General features: G+C 41.6%; 1 protein-coding gene across 3 annotated transcripts in view; it reads left to right on the top strand.

Annotated features, from left to right (window-relative positions):
- The window catches only part of DNAJC7 (DnaJ heat shock protein family (Hsp40) member C7), a 32,365-nt gene that overhangs the window by 9,474 nt on the left and 3,698 nt on the right, over positions 1-19,193 (top strand). For all 3 annotated transcript variants that reach the window (XM_045526541.1, XM_045526543.1, XM_045526542.1), the window contains exons 2-10: positions 5,139-5,227; positions 5,930-6,054; positions 6,430-6,543; positions 7,761-7,835; positions 12,879-12,997; positions 13,735-13,888; positions 14,699-14,863; positions 15,684-15,775; positions 19,062-19,135. In XM_045526541.1, the coding sequence (XP_045382497.1) occupies positions 5,139-5,227; positions 5,930-6,054; positions 6,430-6,543; positions 7,761-7,835; positions 12,879-12,997; positions 13,735-13,888; positions 14,699-14,863; positions 15,684-15,775; positions 19,062-19,135 (1,007 nt within the window). The remainder of the gene's footprint in view (positions 1-5,138; positions 5,228-5,929; positions 6,055-6,429; positions 6,544-7,760; positions 7,836-12,878; positions 12,998-13,734; positions 13,889-14,698; positions 14,864-15,683; positions 15,776-19,061; positions 19,136-19,193) is intronic.

The following is a 19,193-nucleotide window of genomic DNA, read 5'->3' as shown; positions in this document are numbered from 1 at the left end:
AATAGCAGAATACATCAAGAAAATGCAAACAAAAAACAAAAAAACTCAAAAACCCACAAACAAAAAATTCATTCAAGCTACTGTATCTGTTTTGATTTAAAATATTGTTAATGCTATTGGAAGAGCTTAACTTTATTAAAAATATTATTCTAGCCAAATACTTGAAATAAAAGCCATGTAGCATATTTTTTTGTCATACAAAAATCCAATCAGCATTTCCTAGGTTACACATGTTGCAGAGTAGTGAAACTGTGCTGGTCCTTATTTTTTATGCAATGGGGTGGAATAAATCTTACAATTATATGGTACAAATGATAAAGAATCTCATAGTTTTAATAATCTACAAATACATGGTATGTCAAACAGTTCCAGAGAGAGACCCCTGCCATGTTAAAGACATTTAAAAAACTATCACCCAATTAAGTCTGCGTTAGTGGAGGCCCATGAAAGTTTCTGAGTTCCTATTTAATTGCTAAAAGTTAGACTATTTGGCTTAAGGCAGAGATCTTGCTTAAGTGTTCAACTTGGAAGTATTTAGAGAGAAAATGGAAATTTTTATGGGGCCTCTAATTCGGGCACATTGCAATGTCAACTGTGGTGTTTTAATGTGTTTTTAATTTAGCTGAGCTGTAAATGTGCAAAGGTGGCTGCCAATGATAGGCCCAAGTTGTCTGATTTGATCACATGATTCTGAGCCCTGCTAAGACCTGTGTGATACCAAATGATTCGCTTGACAGTGTGTGTTGGAGTAATTAGCATCAGCAATGAATGAATGCTGAATTGGGAGGGAGAGGATGTAACTCCCAATGCATGTTCAAAGGATTTTAACCCACATATAGTGTAGAAGAGCAGGTTTTCAAAGCTGCAGTTTTCTTGCTGGTAAGGGCCCTCCAGTGCTGATCCTGTTATGGGAGATCCTTCCATCATACATCCAGAGCAGACAGATTTTTTTTGAAAGCCTTTCTTTCAGTAGTTGTCGTCAGAAGAATTTGTTGCTATCAATTAAAGTGAAAGACCTGGATTGGTGGAGATATAGTCATTCCCAGCATCTCTTGGTGAATCAGAGCTGTGAACCTTATTCTGCGTAGACTTGACCCAAGGATTGGATGAGAAACTGGATAAATTAGTTTTAATTTAAAAACCTTGACACTAACAGGATCTAGAGGGAAAAAAACAGGCTTCTAGGAGTTAGGAAACCTGTGTAGTTACCTTGGGTGCCTCAGTAGCTCTTCCTCTGCTAGAGGACCTGTGAAATTATTGCCATCACCACTCCCGAAGGCCATTTGAAAATCTTCATTGGAAACACTTTGAAAATCTTAAAAAGCACTAGAGGTATATTTGCCATGGTACTATATTTCAGGGTTTAGTCTGAATTTAATTTTGTAGCCACAGAAAATAATCAGTTAGTTTACTCCCTTGGGAATCCTTCCCCCCCCCTCCCCCTCTCCCCCCCCTCTCTCTCATTGGTTCAGGTGAACCAAATTAATCCTAATTCTTCTTTCTCAGTACTGATGTGTTTCAGTAGGTATATGTTGTAACCTCACTTAGTTATCAAATGAATCGACCCTGGCAGTGAGTGGAGTGACAGATGCTACCATGGTGCCCTCAACTCCAGTGTTAACCAGCTCTTCTTCTTTTCCAGTCCCATGCCTTTGACATCTCATCTTTCAGCCCCTTTGCTGTGAGGGCAACTTGAACAAGCTTCAGCCCTTTCTCAGACTCCAGGGCAGGACTTGAATAGATTTAACCCTAGAGTTGTACCTGATGCAGCCTGTTCAGTTCTTGCTGCTGCCATGCTGGATTCCAAAGATCCAGTCTTTCCTCACTTGGTCTCTCAGGGTCAGGCCCGTCACTTAAAGCTTGTTGCATATTTTGTGGGGAGGTTCAGAATGAAGGGGGGACTCCACTTTGGGCATTGGACCTGGAGGCAAAAAATAAACATTCAGTCTAAAAGCACTAAGTGCCCATTGTTTAGGCAGCTGTTAATCAGCCACGTTTCTATGAAAATAAGTCCTTTACATGAGGCAGTTGTGTGGGAATAGCTAATTCTGGCCTGATGCTGTGCAGTGTGAGGTTAAAAACATGGTAACTTGTCACAACACAATTCTTCTTGTTCTTTCTGCTGTGGGCTGACTCTACATTACTTGCTTTGTTTGCTCTAGAATGGAATCTACTCACCATTTACTAAAAGAAAATGCATTTCTTGGGGGAGGCAAAGTCCAGTTCATTAGATCTCGCATCTTAAAGAGAAAGGAGCCCTGCTCCCTCTCTGACTAATTTTTAGGAATGTCATTTAGCTCATTTAAATCCGGATTTCAGTTCTGGGGTTGAATTTTACATGCTGCGGCTATTTTGTGTCTTAGTTTAAAGAAATTTATATTTATTGCCCTCATTTTATTCTTGGTGGTACAGGTTAATTTTCAAAGTGTTTAGCAGTAGGTAGAGGTGAGCATCAGAAAGAAAGCTTAGCACAGTAGAAAGTGTATAAGCTTTGGAATCTGACAAGTGTGGGTCACATCCTGACCTTGGGCAAGTTATTTAACCTTCAAGCTTTAATCTCCTCCTTTGAAAAATGAGGATAATGAAACTCACTTGACTAGTTGTTTAGAGAGGATAATGTATGGAAACTACCTGGCCTCAATAATTATTAGTACTATTCCACAGAAATCATCCTTGATATTTTTATCAGAATTCAATGCTGAACTCACCTCCATGGGAGTAGTGTTTCAGGAAGGGAGGGGCACCTTTCAGTAGCTCAAGAGATTGTTTCACATTTGACTAACAAGCTTTATACTGCTGACACAGTGTCCAAGTGCCTAGATGCCTATTCTTAGCCACTAGCTGACTGAAGAGGAGGCTAGATCTCAGATACAGTTTGGGCCTAGCATCTACTTTGGAATTTACTACTCCATTTCTTCACGACATTTTGACTCAACTCCTGAAATCCAATTTGAGGGAAGCTCGTTCTTCAAATCCCTTGGCATGTATGCTCTTAAAAGGCAGACTGCTCAGAGTTTTTCTAGTACTTTGCTTCATTTAGAGTTATAGGATGGTATACCATTTAGTAAGATTTCAGTTGGTCCTTTAAGTTTTGCAGTTGGGAAATCCTTCTTGAAGACTTTTAATAGCAGATGGCCTCTTCACAGCATTGTGACAGTTGGTATAATAAAATTAATCAAGCAGATTTATGTCCACAGTTCAAATCTGTTCACGTTTATAGTCCTTCCCATTTCCTTCTCTTTTCTTCTAGCAACCTTTTCATATTAGTAGGGCTTGCCAGGACAGTGATGGAGAAGAATGGGAGGGGGGAGGATCACCTCAATAAAAGGAGGGTGACTTTGCCAGTTTTGTAGTTTAAAATACGTAAGTAAATAAATCACAAATCTCCCCAGTGCCAGTGTCCATAGAATCAAGCTGTAAACTCCCATACCGTCACTAAGGTTAAGAACTATGACTTTCGTCCCCACTTCAGACAACCGTGAACTGAGTTCTTTTTTGTGTGTATGTGTGAAGGATGGGAAAAGAAACAAAGATTCTTCCTTATAACAAAAATGTTCAGATATTTAGTTATATTACAGAAATCATTTCAGTAAAGAATTATCTTTATCACTCAGGTTGGGCAGTAGAATGATTTTGGGTATCTTTGATAGAGGTAACTGGTTTGTTCTTTTAAAACACTATTGGTCATGTCTGATTTGATTCTAGTTACTTGGTCAAGAATGTAATGCCCAATTAATAACATTGTTTCTTTAGAAATGTACACTTTTGTCTAATGGTACAGTTTCAAAAACTCAATCTTGAAGCCTAGTTAACATAGTGAGACCCCATTTCTACAAAAAATAAGAAAAATTGGCCGGCGCGGTGGCTCACGCCTGTAATCCTAGCCCTCTGGGAGGCCGAGGCGGGTGGATCGCTTGAGGTCAGGAGTTCGAGACCAGCCTGAGCGAGACCCCGTCTCTACTAAAAATAGAAATAAAAAAATTATCTGGACAACTAAAAATATATATAGAAAAAATTAGCCGGGCATGGTGGCACATGCCTGTAGTCCCAGCTACTCGGGAGGCTGAGGCAGTAGGATTGCTTAAGCCCAGGAGTTTGAGGTTGCTGTGAGCTAGGCTGACACCACGGCACTCACTCTAGCCCGGGCAACAAAGTGAGACTCTGTCTCAAAAAAAAGAAAAAGAAAAATTAGCTGAGTGTAGTCCCGGCTTCTCAGGAGGCTGAGGCAGGAGGATTGCTTGAGCCCAGGAGTTTCAGGCTATAGGGAGCTATGATTGTTCCACTGCACTTCAGCCTGGGTGACAGAATGAGACCCTGTCTCAAAAAAAAAAAAAAAAGGATCTTTGGGGTAGGGGAAAAATTTTTCATATAACTCACTTGCTGAATATACAAGCTACTGGAGGGATGGTAAAGGGGGCATTAAGTACTGACATAGACATGGTGGGCAGAGGGAACACCAGTAGATGGGTACTCCTTCTAGCATGGCACTAGCAGCTTGTATCTAGTATGTCTCTGTCATCCAAGTTCTTAATCTCTGCTGTCACTGAGCTCTGTCCCCATCTTAAACACTCGTATGCTGTGCTTTTAACTCCTTGGCCACCTGCTTTTGCTTTGCTTGTCCTTCCAGTGACAAACACATGAGCCACTTCAGGAGACTAAATCATTAAAACTCTTAAGGATGTGACCCATTTCACATTGAGAAATCAGTTGCCCCTGAATGGAATTACCTGTAACCAATTTTTCTGTAAGTTTGCAAAAAAAAGCAGCAGTCGTGACACAAAGGAAAGGAAATAGATACAAAAATTCAGTTGCTGTGAGGGAATGTCTAAATTTGCCCATCCTGCAGAAGGAGGACTGCAGGCAGGAATGGCAAAGCAGGGCAGGCAACATGAGAGGAGTTTTCTTGGTTTAGTTTGAATGTATCTAAGTGACAAAAAATAACATCTGAAGAACTTACATTCTTTTATTAGCACCTCCTTTTGGTCCATCAGCCTATTGAATAAATCTATAAATTCCTTCAAGTATCACACTAACTTTCAGCTCAATGTGCCAGGGGCTGCAGACCAAAGATTGCTCCTATAAGATTACAGGGGTTATTCCTTACATATGGTAACATGATTTTTCTCTTTCCTTTTCAGAGAGGCAGAGTCTTTCAAGGAACAAGGAAATGCATACTATGCCAAGAAAGATTACAACGAAGCTTATAACTATTATACAAAAGCCATAGGTGAGAAGGACCTGATACTTATGCTAGAAAATACTTATTTGCCAAATACTATTATAAATAGCTTCTCTCTAAGAAGTAACCTTTTGCTTATTGGGTTGATAACTGTTACTGTGTGGACTCCTTCGGGCTTAATGATCTCATGAGTGATAACTTTCTAGCAGGAGCAAGTAGATTTTCTTTTGGTGAATCAAAGGCAATTCCAGAAATACTGAATGTTATCTCAAAAAAATACCCACCCACTTAAATATATCTCAGTCATTGTCAGTCAGGTACTGTCTTAGAAAATGACCTTTGTAGATGAAATCAAGTCTTAGTTATCTCTATGCTTAACTTGCTAGCATATGTCAATCCCATGTCAGCATTTGCCTCACCTAACTTGCTTCTGCTAACTCAACAAATGCACATTCCCTTTAATATCTCATTACACAAAACACAGTTCATTAAGGAGATTAATGGGCTGCTACTCCCCATTAAAAGATAATCAGTGCGCTATAAAGCTGCAACTTGTTTTCTTTTAAAATTGGTTGTATCATTGCTGTTTGCACAGGTAATCAAAAATTTGGCTGTGGCCTTTTAAAGAGAATGTGTCAACATTCCTATAGGTCAATTCCCTTGACATCATTCTGAGGGAGATGCCCCGTAAGTTTTTGAAGCAGTGCCCTGTGCTAAAGTTTGTTTTATATTCTTCTGCCTTTCCTGTAGATAAATGTCCTAAGAATGCTAGCTATTATGGTAATCGAGCAGCCACATTGATGATGCTTGGAAGGTTCCGGGAAGCTCTTGGAGATGCACAACAGTCAGTGAGGTTGGATGACAGTTTTGTCCGGGTATGTAATGGAGCTGTTTGGGGAAGGCTGTGTTGCTACAGTTGAGCCACTCTAGCCCAGGGTTTCTCAGTCTTGACACCATTGACATTGTGGGCCAGATTATTCTTTGTTGTGAGGAGCTATCCTGTGCATTGTAGAATGTTTAGCAATATCTCTGGCCTTTAATCACTGAGTATCAGTAGCACCCCCTGTCCCCAGTTGCAACAATCAAAAATTTCTCCTAACATTGCTAAATGTCCCCCGGAGGGCAAATTGCCCTGGTTGAGAACTACTGCTCAGCCATTTTCATTGCCTCTTGGTTTTGTGTGGGTATTTGTTCTGCTGTTTATTTCTCTGTGCTTGGCCAATCATGCTCCTTTGTATTTCCTCTTCTAGGGACATCTACGAGAGGGCAAATGCCACCTCTCTCTAGGGAATGCCATGGCAGCTTGTCGCAGTTTCCAGAGAGCCCTAGAATTGGATCATAAAAATACTCAGGCACAACAGGAGGTATGGGTCTGATCGTGTTTGTATCAAAGGAGACAGTGTGGTATATTTGGAAAGAGTAGTGACTTGAAAGTCAGAACTGAGATCTAGTCCCACTTCTGCCATCAGTCACACCTGGGTGACTTTAGGCAAGTCTCATAGTCTCTCTAAGCCTTTGCTTCCTTACCTGTAAAATGAATTTTGAGTGTGATTTACAGCTTTAAAAAAATCTGTGAAAATTAGAGGGTTTCTGAGATGGCCAGAGGAATAGGCAAACACTTTAAGGGACTGATTTGAGTGAGGTTAAAGAATTTGGGTAAGTTCAGATCCTGATTAAATTGGTAGCAGCTAAAGCCTGTTTTAGTTCCATCTCTATATACAGTCATTTGTCATTTAATGACAAGAATACATTCTGTTAGATGATTTTGTCATTGTGCAAACATCATAGGGTGTACTTACACAAACCTAGATGGTATAGTCTACTACACACCTAGGCCATATATATGGTATGGCCTATTGCTTCTGTGCTACAAACCTGTACGGCATGTTACTATACTGAATACTGGAGGCAATTGTGACACAATAGTATTTGTGTATCTAAACACAGGAAAAGGTACAGTAAAAGTACAATACTTTCATGGGACCACTGCCATATATGCCATATATGCCATATAGGTGGTCTGTTGTTGATCAGATGTCATTATGCAGCACATGACTATATATACACTTTACACCTGGATGCATTTTAGTGAGAATCTCAAAACTTATGCTCAGTCCCTGGTAATGCATTGTATTTATTTGATGTATGTATATCAAGGCATGACTCTTGTGTTCCTGGCTTGAAGTTCAAACTGAGGGTGAATTTGAGTCTTAGCCTTTCTGTTAAAGGAGTCTTGACTGTATCTTTTATCAGCTTGATTTGTGAAATGCCTGTGGTTCTGGTTATCTTGAAAGAAAGTCTTCTAGGGGCATCTACGAGAGGGCAGGGGCTACCTCTCTCTAGCGAATGAATGCCATGGCAGCATGTCTCAGTTTCCTGAGAGCTCTAGAACTAGATCGTAAAATGCTCAGGCACAACAGGAGGTATGAATCCTGTTCATGTCAAAATAGGTAGTCTAGTATACTTGGGAGGAGATATATTTACTTGGTTCAAATTCAAATTTATCAAGGACTTGTTGGTTTTTGTGATTGTTGAATCTACAACTTCATTAAAATTTCCTATATCTGATTTTCCGGTGTAGTTCAAAAATGCCAATGCAGTCATGGAATATGAGAAAATAGCAGAAACGGATTTTGAGAAGCGGGATTTTCGGAAGGTAAAGTACAACTATGAGATAATTTCATCTACCCTTTGTCACAAAGTTCCTGTGTGTGTGTGGGGGGGGTGTAATAATTAAGAGAAGTAGTATGGGACAAAAGATTTAGAATAGTAAATTATCATTTAAATTAGGCTTTTGACTTGTCTTTCCCTCTTATTTTTTCTTTTCTTTTCTTTTTTTTTGCTTAAGGTACTTATTTTTCTTAAGCATTTGGCTTTTTGATAAAAAGCAAAATTAGTTTGTTACTTAAATTTGTTTCTGTTGTTGATGTGAGGTCATGGCCTAAAAGTGTGCTGGTTAATAGAGAAAAAGCCAGTTGGAATTAAATATAGGGTTTGGGTACTCTATTTTTATGTATATATATTCTATATATTATAATGAGAGCTGGCTTTACTCCTACTTTATGTGAACTGGGAGCTATTTATCAAAAATTGACAGCTGGGTGTGGTGGCATGCATATAGTCTCAGCTACTTGGGAGGTTGAGGCAGGAGGGTCCCTTGAATCCAGAAGTTCTGGGCTGTAGTGTGCTGTGCTAACTGGGTGTCAGCATGAAGTTTGGGATCAGTATGGTAACCTCCCAAGAGTAGGGTTGCTTAAGGAGGAATGAACCAGCTCAAGGCAGAAGTGGAGCAGTTCAAAACTCCTGTGCTGATCTATAGTGGGATCTTGCCTGTGAACAGCCACTGTACTCCAGCCTTGGCAACATAGTGAGACTGTCTTATCTTTAAAATAAAAAGCGGGGGAAGCAGGGGAGAGGCCCATTTTACTTTCTTTTTTTAAGTTAGAGACAGGTGGTTCTGTGTCATCCAGGCTGGAGTGCAGTGGTGCAATCATAACTCACTGTAACCTTGAATTCCTGGGCTCAAGCTATCTTGCCTCAGCTTTCCAAGCAGCAGGGACTACAGTCATGCACCACCGTGCCTGGCTATTTTTGTTAACTTTGTTTTGTAGAGATGGGGTTTTCCTATGTTGCCCAGGCTGGTTTCCATCTCCTGGCCTCAGCAATCCTCCCAAAAGTGCTCCCAAAAGCCACCTTTCCTTACAGAGATCTTGTAGTTGTTATGTCTGATCTCTGTAATTCCTAACTCCTTCATTAGATGGTACTTAGAAATAGTTTCACCACAGTTTCAAAAGGGGAGATAGATGGCTTCAAAACGGTTAAAAACCACTGATCAGGGATGGGCATGGTGGCTCACACCTGTAATCCCAGCACTTTGGGAGGCTGAGGCAGAAGGATCTCTTGAGGACAAGAGTTCAAGACCAGCCTGGGCCAATTTAGCGAGACCTCATCTCTACAAAAAATAAAATTAAAAAAAAAAAAAACACTGATCAGGAGAGATTTTTAACATCACTTAAGTTTGTGAGTACCATCTGAGCAAGGAAGTTGTCACTTCATATGTGGGAATTTGTTCAGTGCTTTCTATAGAGGGTACTCATTAAATATTTGATGAAAGGGTACATTAAGAATCATTCTTGGCCAGGCGCAGTGGCTCACGCTTATAATCTTAGCACTCTGGGAGGCCAAGGCGGGAGGATCAATTGAGCTCAGGAGTTTGAGACCAGGCTGAGCAAGAGCGAGACCTTGTCTCTACAAAAAGAAAAAAAAAATCATTCTTAACTCAGACTTTGAAGGTCTTTTATTTGTTAATGAATATATCGGATTAGTTTATGCAGAGTCCCAGCATTAACTTATTAGCATCCCTCTTTTGTCCATTGGTTTTAATAACCACAGTGTCTTTGTAGTGTGCTGCATGAGTTTTGTTTGTTTTTGTGTATTTGGAAAGCAGTTCTGCCTACTGTCACATTTTCTAAGGTTTACATAGGCAAAAGCTTTGTCTTGAAAGGCAGTCTTTTGGGTTTCTTTTCTCTCTTGCTCACTCTAGAGCCAGAATCCCGAGTTTGTGACAGAATCCTCTGTTTGTGACATCCCAGCCCCCCCACCCCCACTGTAGCTCATGGTGATGTCACAAATGAAGAATTATGATCCTGGCAGGGGAAACAGATGAACTTGGAAGAAACAAAGATCTTCTTTGCCTGCAGCTGTCCCTAGTCATGGAGAGGTGGGGGGTGGGAAGTGAAGCACTGAGCCTTTAACTGACACTCCCCATGATGAGCAGAACCAGCTTCGCAGGGAGTGTTGTCCCTGTGAAGGCAGCAGGGTGTGGCCACTGAATTTTGCCTGACTTCTTTCCTCCTTGCTCATTCCTTTTCCATCTGAGGGAGGAAATTAGCATTACAGTCCTACCTACATAGTACCTAAGTTTTCATATTGTCTTTAGAACTTCCAGGACAGTAACTTGTGCTACTGAAGGAGAGGTATCCCCATCACTGTTGTGTGACACTGCAGAAAGTCTTCTCTGTGTAACAGCTCATGGTGTTTACCTACTCGCCCGTATTTTTTGATTTCAGTTTTTGAATAGGTGCTATTCATGTTTCAAAAGCTAAAAAGTATGAAAAAATATTTAGTGATGAGCATCCCTTCACACGTCCTCTGTCTGCCCAGGTCTCACTCCCCTAAGGTAACGACTGTTCTTATATCTTGTGTTTCCTTCTACAGTTTTGTTGTGTGTATATAAAATGTAGATCCTTAATTTTCTTCTTCTTTTTTTTTTTTTTTTTTTTTTGAGACACAGTGTCACTTTGTTGCCCTGGCTAGAGTGAGTGCCGTGGCGTCAGCCTAGCTCACAGCAACCTCAAACTCCTGGGCTTAAGCGATCCTACTGCCTCAGCCTCCCGAGTAGCTGGGACTACAGGCATGTGCCACCATGCCCGGCTAATTTTTCCTATAGATATTTTAGTTGGCCAGATAATTTCTTTCTATTTTTAGTAGAGACGGGGTCTCAGGCTGGTCTCGAACTCCTGATCTCGAGCGATCCACCCGCCTCGGCCTCCCAGAGTGCTAGGATTACAGGCGTGAGCCACCGTGCCCGGCCTTCTTTTTTTTTTTTGTATGAAGTTAGTGTACTTTACACAGTTCTGGACCCTTTTTTTCACTGAATAGATTTTGCAAGTCTTTTCAATATTAGTACATAGTGTTCCATTATATGAATTTCTGTGTTACCTAACCAGTCTCCTGTTGATGGGATTTGAGTTATTTCTGCTGGCAAGTTTTCAGACTTTATTTCTTCCTGATCCCCACTGCCAGATTGTTAGAGGGAATGGGTGTCTCTTCATTCCAGGTTTCTCTTTTGGTTCATTTATTCTTGGGGTGAATATGAGTCATCAGGGATCTTCCAGGAATAGCAGTTAAGCTGAAAGTGAAAGCTCAGAGAACAAACTCTGAAAAGAGAAAAATGGGATATATGGCTGAAAGAGTGAACTAATCCCAACCTTGTTATGTGTGTTTGAGATACTTGGCTTGTGGCTTAGTAGTATGTTGAGAATAGTAATATGATACAGTTCTATTTGAACTATTTAAAATATACTATTTTCTTGGCGTATTTCTATACTAAAAAGAATAGGTGGATGAAGGGCCACTGCAGTACTCAGTGAAATGTGAGGCACAGGGAAGGAAGAAACTGAAAAATTTCAGTAACATAGGAAACAGGCTGGGCATGGTGGCTACACCTATAATCCTAGCACTCTGGGAGGCTGAGATTGGAGGATTGCTTGAGCTTGGAGACCAGCCTGAGCAAGCAAGAGCAAGACTCCCTCTCTACAAAAAAAAAAAAAATTAGCTGGGCATCATGGTGTCTATAGTCCCAGCTACTTGGGAGGCTGAGGCAGGAGGATTGCTTGAGCCCAGGAGGTTGAGGTTACAGTGAGCTATGATGACGCCACTGTACTTTCCCCAGGGTGACAGAGTGAGACTCTGTTTCAAAAAAAGGGAGCAATGATTCTGTACCAGGTTACTTTTGCTATTCCTTGTCTTGCTTAACAGGCTAAACATGATGAATTATGCAAAGTAACAAATAGCAGTGTTTGTGAGAATATGAGTTTTCATCACAGTCATTATGGTTATGATTCACTGTGGAGGCAGCTTATTAGCATGGCGATTAAGGGTACAGGCTCTTGGTCAGGCATGGTGGCTCACACCTATAATCCCAGTACTTTGGGAGACTGAGGCAGGTGGATTGCTTGAGCCCAAGAGTTTGAGACCAGCCTGGGCAATGTATCAAGATCCTGTCTCTACCAAAAAAAGTTTAAAAAATGAGCCAGGGATGGTGCTGTATGACTGTAGTCCCAGCTACTTGGGAGGCTGAGGCAGGAGGATCACTTGAGCCCAGGAGTTTGAGACTGCAGTGAGCTGTTACTGCACCATTGCAAACTGCAGCCTGAGTGTCAGAGCAAGACCCTGTCTCAAAAACAAAAAAAAAGAAGGATGGGGGGAATATAGGCTCTGGATTCTTCGTGTCTAAGATCAATTTCCTTTTTTTTTTTTTGGAAACAGGGTCTCACTCTTTCACCCCGGGTAGAGTGCAATGGCATCGTTGTAGCTCACTGTAACCTCCAACTCCTTGGCTCAAGTGATCCTCCTGCCCCAGCCTCCCAAGTAGCTAGGACTATAGGCACCCACCAGGACACCCAGCTAATTTTTCTATTTTTAGTAGAGATGGGGTCTCACTCTTGCTAAGACTGGTCTCGAACTCCTGAGCCCAAGGGATCCTCCCACCTTGGCCTCCCAGAGTGCTAGGATTATAGGCATGAGCCACTGTGCCTGGCTTAGTGTTCAGGATCAAATCCTGTTTATATCATTTAGCTTTGGAAGCCTCAAACCTTAGTTCTCTGTGCCTTAGTTGTCTCATCAGTGAAACAAAGGTGGTAATATTACTTATCACATAAAATTGTCATGAGGATTAAATGGGTTAATACATAAAGTACTCCATAAATGTGTACTGTCATCATTATCATTTGGAAACTCTGCTTTCCTTATTGTAGTACTTTAATGAATCAGGTTTGTTAATAAATTTTGATATTTCTTACTCAACGGTGGACCCACTTTAAGCTTTGAATCTGCTTGTTGCCTGTGACCCAACTAAAATGAAGACATTTCTGGAGTCCAGGATGAAGAACCTTATTTGCTCTCTTCTTCCCTATAGGTTGTTTTCTGCATGGACCGAGCCCTAGAATTTGCCCCTGCCTGCCATCGCTTCAAAATCCTCAAAGCAGAATGTTTAGCAATGCTGGGTCGTTATCCAGAAGCGCAGTCTGTAGCCAGGTAAGCAGTCAGTCCAGTTCATCATTGAAATGCCAGATACTACTGGAATGATGCTATCTGGCAGCTGTCTACGATAGGAGCTACCATATGGTCGCATGGATAGGCCAGCTAGGGCTGATGGGACCTTCTTGGGACTTAAAGCCAAAGGTTAGAACGGATTTAAAAACCCACAGGGTATATAAGAGTATAGTAGCATATTGGGTATTTTAGCTGTATGTATATAAAAAACAAATTGTGTTTTGTTAGTTTTGGGGGGTTTTGTTTGTTTTTTTAAGTAGTCCTTTTCCTTCTACTCCATGGGTTGGCAAACGTTCTGAAAAGGACCAGATAGTAAATATTTTAGCTTTTGCAGGCCAGGCCACAGGGTCTCTGTTAGTATTACTCAACTCTGCCATTGTACAGTGTGCAAAAGCTGCCATGGATAATAATTGCACAAATGGGTGTGGCTATGTTTCAATAAAACTTTAGTTACAAAAACCAATGGCAGAAAGGATTTGACCCTGTGAGCTGTAGTTTGCCAACCCTGTTCTGGTATAAGGATCATGAGACACAACTATATTAAAGATAAATACAGGTGTTTTATTTGGGAAGGTTTGGGAAGAGTTCTTGGGAATCTGTCTACCTTTGGTTACTTTTAATACTAGATACATGGTCAAGGAAAAAACTGGCCACAAATGGTAGTAATGGTGAGGACATTCTGAACCACAGCTGAATGTGCCTGGTTTTGGCTCTTGCAGTGACATTTTACGAATGGATTCCACCAATGCGGATGCTCTGTATGTACGAGGTCTTTGCCTTTATTATGAAGATTGTATTGAGAAGGCAGTTCAGTTTTTTGTGCAGGCTCTCAGGATGGCTCCTGACCATGAGAAGGCCTGCATCGCTTGCAGAGTAAGTTCTAGGGACCAAATCTGGGTGGGAAAGAAAGCTTCCTTTGGGGGCCTTTTAAGATGGTTAGAGTGAAAGGTTTTAGAATCACAAGGAACGCCAAGCTTCTCGTCTCACTTTGTAAGGACACTTGGTCTTCATTAGAAATGATTTCAGTGCCGGGTGCTTTGGCTCATGTCTGTAATCCTAGCACTCTGGGAGGCCGAGGCAGGAGAATCACTTGAGCTCCAAAGTTGGAGACTAGCCTGAGCAAGAGCAAGACCCCATCTTTATCAAAAATAGAAAAATTAGTTGGATGTGGTGGTACGCATCTGTAGTCCCAGCTACTTGGGAGGCTGAGGCAGGAGGATCGTTTGAGCCTAAGAGTTTGAGGTTGCAGTGAGCTAGGCTGATGCCAGGTACTCACTCATCTCAAAAAAAAAAAAAAAGAGGGGAGGGAAAGAAGGAGGGATGATTGATTTCAGGAGCACTTTTATTTACCTAAAGGTAAATGTGATCATGTAAGATTAGATCCTTATAATATCTAAATGGGTTTTTTGTCTTTTTTTTCCCTTCAGTGAAGAAAGATAGTAATACTTGCCCTGGGGAGTGGAGGCAAGCCCTGGAACATAAATAACTATGTTATTTTTTGTAACTCTTGATTTCCCCTGTACACTCCATAGGAAGCACAAATGAGACCCGGTAGTGGGGCGGGGGGTGCTGTGTGATGCTAAACTACTGGAATTGAAGAACTTGAAAACAGACTCTGGCCTCTCTGTGTAGTGGTCTGAGGTTGTCTGGGTGTGAACTGACCTCCGTTACTTCTTTCTGTAGAATGCCAAAGCACTTAAAGCCAAGAAAGAAGATGGGAATAAAGCATTTAAGGAAGGAAATTACAAGCTAGCATATGAACTGTACACAGAAGCCCTGGGGATAGACCCCAACAATATAAAAACAAATGCTAAACTCTACTGTAATCGGGGTACGGTTAATTCCAAGGTAAGCACTTGGTCTCATTGTTGGGGCCTGTAGAGATATTTTTAAGGGACATCAAACAGGTGTTGGGAAATTTGCCCAATGAGGGTAAGCCAGATGAAAGAGGAAGAGTTGTTTTGGTTAACATCTCAGCTTGTTTGGAACTACCTTCTGAATGTCAGGCTTTTATCACTTCTGTGGAATTTGGGGCACTTGGGCAATTTGGAAGGATATTCTCACCTATTCTTCAAGGTCCCTTTTTTGCAGTAAGAGAATGGCTAGGGGCTTTAGGATAATTTTAAGCAAGTATTGTTGCTGCTTTTTGCTTAAGCAAGTACTCATTTATTTTTTAGGAGCAATGTGGAGGAAGAGTATGAAACAGGCTTAGTTTTCTTCTCCAGCGTAACTCATGGTCACTTTTCATGGCTGGAAATGGCCTGAGTTCCCCTGTGGCCCTACATAGCATAAGAAACAAAAAGTAGGCTCCTTGCCCTTACAGAGTTCTAGCAGTTTAAAATCACAGTAATTCTGATCCTTCTGGTTGGCCTCTGGAAGAATGGAAGGCAGGAACCACCCTTATTATTTCTGTTTTGGTTGGGCACTAACATGGAGTGGTAGAGGTAGTGTATCCTTGCAGATAAGTATGTTTGGCTTGCATCGTATAAAAAAAAAACCCAATTTTTAATTTGTTGTCCCTATCCCCTAGTGACAAAGAACAAGAACCTAGTGTGACTGTTAGGGGCCAGCATGACTGATCCTCTTAGAATTTTGAAAAATGCTCACAGCTTCTGGGCTCCCTCAGTCACCAAAGATATGAAGTATGACTGCTCTCTCTTTCCTGAAGCTTAGGAAACTAGATGATGCAATAGAAGACTGCACAAATGCAGTGAAGCTCGATGACACTTATATAAAAGCCTACTTGAGAAGAGCTCAGTGGTAAGTGCCTCTGGTGGGTTGGGGGAAGAGGGAGTTGCCGTTGGCCTACCAGGGGAATTGCATTGTGGATGACAAAGCAGACCCAGGGATGTTGTGAGGTCATTTGGTCCTTCCCCCTGCCTCTAGGTGGGATTGTTCCAGCCCTAGACTATCTTTATAGACCTCCAGCGGAGGAGATTGCACAAGCTCCCTCAGTCTCCCATGCCTGTGTCTAACGCCCCTCACGGTCAGTAAGTTTCCTCTGATGCCTGACCCAAATTCCTTTTGTTAAAGTTTAAATCCATTTCCTTTGGAGATTTTATTTTGTGTTGTACACTTTTGCTCTAACTTGGCACAGTGCTTGGCACATAGGTGCTCACTCAATAATGTTTTGTTGAATGAATGTATGATGCTTGGAAGAGGAAGAAATAAAGTATCGCTTGGATATAGTTGAGAGTTGTACCTATCCTGTCTGTTCTGGACGAGGGAAGACAATCTTATGGTTGGAATGGATTTAATCCAGCTCAGCCTCCCAGCAGTATAAGGAACTTCCTTTTGAAGTATCCTGGATCAGTAGTCTGAGCTTGAGTGTTTTGAGTGGAGGGGATGCCCTGTCTAACAAGGTGTTTTGTGAGCTAGACTATGCCTACCCCCAATGCCCACATTTGCCCCAGAGGCAGGGTGCTTCCTAGCAGAGTTGTTCATCTTACTCTTGGACCCACCAGACAATTTTCTCCATACAGGAATATTAACAAGGGCCAGGAGGTCTCTCAGAAATCCATCTCTTCTTATTTCAGATTATTCTCCTGGCAGAGAAAAACCTTCCTGTCTTTAAAGTTCCCAAAGGAAGACATATTTGCTGTATAGCAATCCTCCAATACCTGCTCCATTCCTTATTATGAAATGTCATCTCTAAAGAACAGGTGCTAGGCCAGGTGCGGTGGCTCACGCCGGTAATCCTAGAACTCTGGGAAGCCGAGGCGGGGGAGGATCGTTTGAGTTCAGGAGTTCCAGACCAGCCTGAGCAAGAGCAAGATCCTGTCTCTACTAAAAATAGAAAAATTAGCCAGGCATCATGGTGGGCACCTGTAGTCCCAGGTACTTGGGAGGCTGAAGCAGGAGGATCACTTTAGCCCAGGAGTTTGAGGTTGCAGTGAGCTATGATGATACCACTGCACTTTACCCAGGGTGACAGAGCAAGATTCTGTCTCAAAAAAAAGCAGGTACTATTATTGATGCCTGACGAGCCAGTAATTTAAGCTGCCCCATCTCATCAGTGTTACAGAATATCTTGTGGACTACCCCCTATTTAGTTTTCCCAAAATTACCTCACTTAAAATAGGAAAACTGCTATGTGTGTGTGTGTTTTTTTTTAAGTGAATTTCTAAGTAGATGATTAAGTCGGTCCAACAGAAACATACATGGAATTATATCATAGAGATTCTGTGAGACCAGCCATCAGTCATTCCATCTTTGCCCCTGGCAGACAAAAGTGGAAGCTTTGGAAGACAAAAGAGCACCCTTTGACCCAGCTAAAGCCTGTTTTTAACAGATGCAAAATGCTATATAAATGAAGGTGTTTGCTGCAATTTTATCTACAATAATCCCCTAAATGTCTAGTGGAAGGAGTAGGTAGATACATGGTACTACTATATTCGCTCAGGGGAATGCTCTGTAGTGTTTGAACAGGGAATAGAAGGAGAACAGAAAATTCTTGATTTGCTAGGAGAATAATTGAATAGAGAATTATTTTCTTCCTTTATGTGTAATAAACAAAAATCAGGAATTGCTTTGAAATCAACTTCTTCCTGGTAGAAACAGAACTATCGTTGGAGTGGCTCTTCCTCTGAAATGCTGCCACATGGGGACAGTGTGCACTGTTTAGTGCAATTGGCTGTTTGGCAACAGTCCCCTAAAGCAGCTGGGATTGGCAAGAAGCACTAGAGATGAGCTCAGGCCACAGCCTTACCAGAGGCCTGACCACTGTCCCCATGTGCCTTAACTTATCCCTAAAGTTGGGGAGATGCCAAGTGTTTTTGGCATCTCCTATCATGAGCTTTTCTACTTTTTCTTCAACTTTTTAAAAATTTTAAAATGTTAGGATATCCTTGAATTTTAAAAAGTATGAACTAAAAGCGCAAATCACTGTAGCATGCCTTGTTTAATACATTACATGTGGGCCTGGAAAGTTTATCAGGGTTAATCATTTGTCACATCACTCTACACCCCGGGCTATCAGTTACCAATATTTTTACTTCAAATTGTATTACATTTCATTCTGTGAATTGGTTCTCTGAGCTCTAGTAGCGTTTGTGTCCTATGTTTGCAAGGCTTTGGTTTTTTAAAGTCATAAATCAAAATGTTGCCAGAAAATCAGATATACCTAAGATGTTGGACTTTGCCTTTACCAGCCACTTTGGTAGCACTCTCCTGCCCTAGCCTCCAAGGCTGGTGGGGGTCTGTGATGGGCTTGTGGGGTAGCAGTGTAATAAGTTGAATCTGTTGTGTAGCATTTAGCTGCATTACATGATCACTTCCCATTCCCCAGGTGATGGTGAAACTCCTGCCACAGTCTGTTTAATTAGTAGGCCACTCTTGGTGCCAGTGATCTTATCAAGACATGGAAAATGCCATTTGCTTCTGTACAAGAGACACTTAAAGGGTCTGGCAATCAGCCTGTCAAGCTAGATTCCTCCCATCTTGAGCCAGGGCCCCTTCCTTTTTTGTGCTGCCAAAATAGAAGCAAGCCTGTGTTTAGAGTCTCCTTTTCTTTCTCATTTACCAACATTTCCTAAATTGATTGGTCTTAATGGAAGCATTTGCCAGCAGCTACCACCGTGAACTTGATCCTTCTAGTGGCTCACTAATCCCACTTCTACTCTGGATTAGAGCTAGCCCTGCATGTTTATGGCTCTGTAGGTTTCAAAGCTCTTTCACACCTATTTATCCCACTTGTGTTTCAATCTTGAGTAATCAAGTAGGCGCCTTCACATTGCTTTTCCTAAGGTGGTCCAGATGCCTCTTGGGTGGCTGTGTCAGAAGGAACTTTTGCCCCTTGATTACTTTCTGCTCAGAGCTGAGCAATCACTTTGCTTGGTGAGTGCAAGTGCCTTGGGCCCTCTTTTTTTTCCCCTTGAGGAACTGATAGCTGATTTTCTCTCACTGCTAAATTAAGGGCACCTGTTTCATGAAGCTTCTTACCAAAAGTGTGTGTCTTGTTTGAGCCATGCCTCTTGCCCTACAGTGATACTGAAGGACCATTGCTATTTATGTCTGAGCACTGTATTGCCCTGTATTTCCTTCTCAGTTACATGGACACAGAACAGTATGAAGAAGCAGTGCGGGACTATGAAAAAGTGTATCAGACGGAGAAAACAAAAGGTAAAGGAGTTGGGGAGCATTTGTTTCTCAGGGAACTGCGTGGTCTTACTCGTAGGCC

Source organism: Lemur catta, chromosome 15 (genome assembly GCF_020740605.2).
Source record: "Lemur catta isolate mLemCat1 chromosome 15, mLemCat1.pri, whole genome shotgun sequence".
Lineage (NCBI taxonomy): Eukaryota > Metazoa > Chordata > Mammalia > Primates > Lemuridae > Lemur > Lemur catta.
Note: the sequence above shows the minus strand (reverse complement) of the source record. Positions and strands in the feature narration are given on the sequence as shown.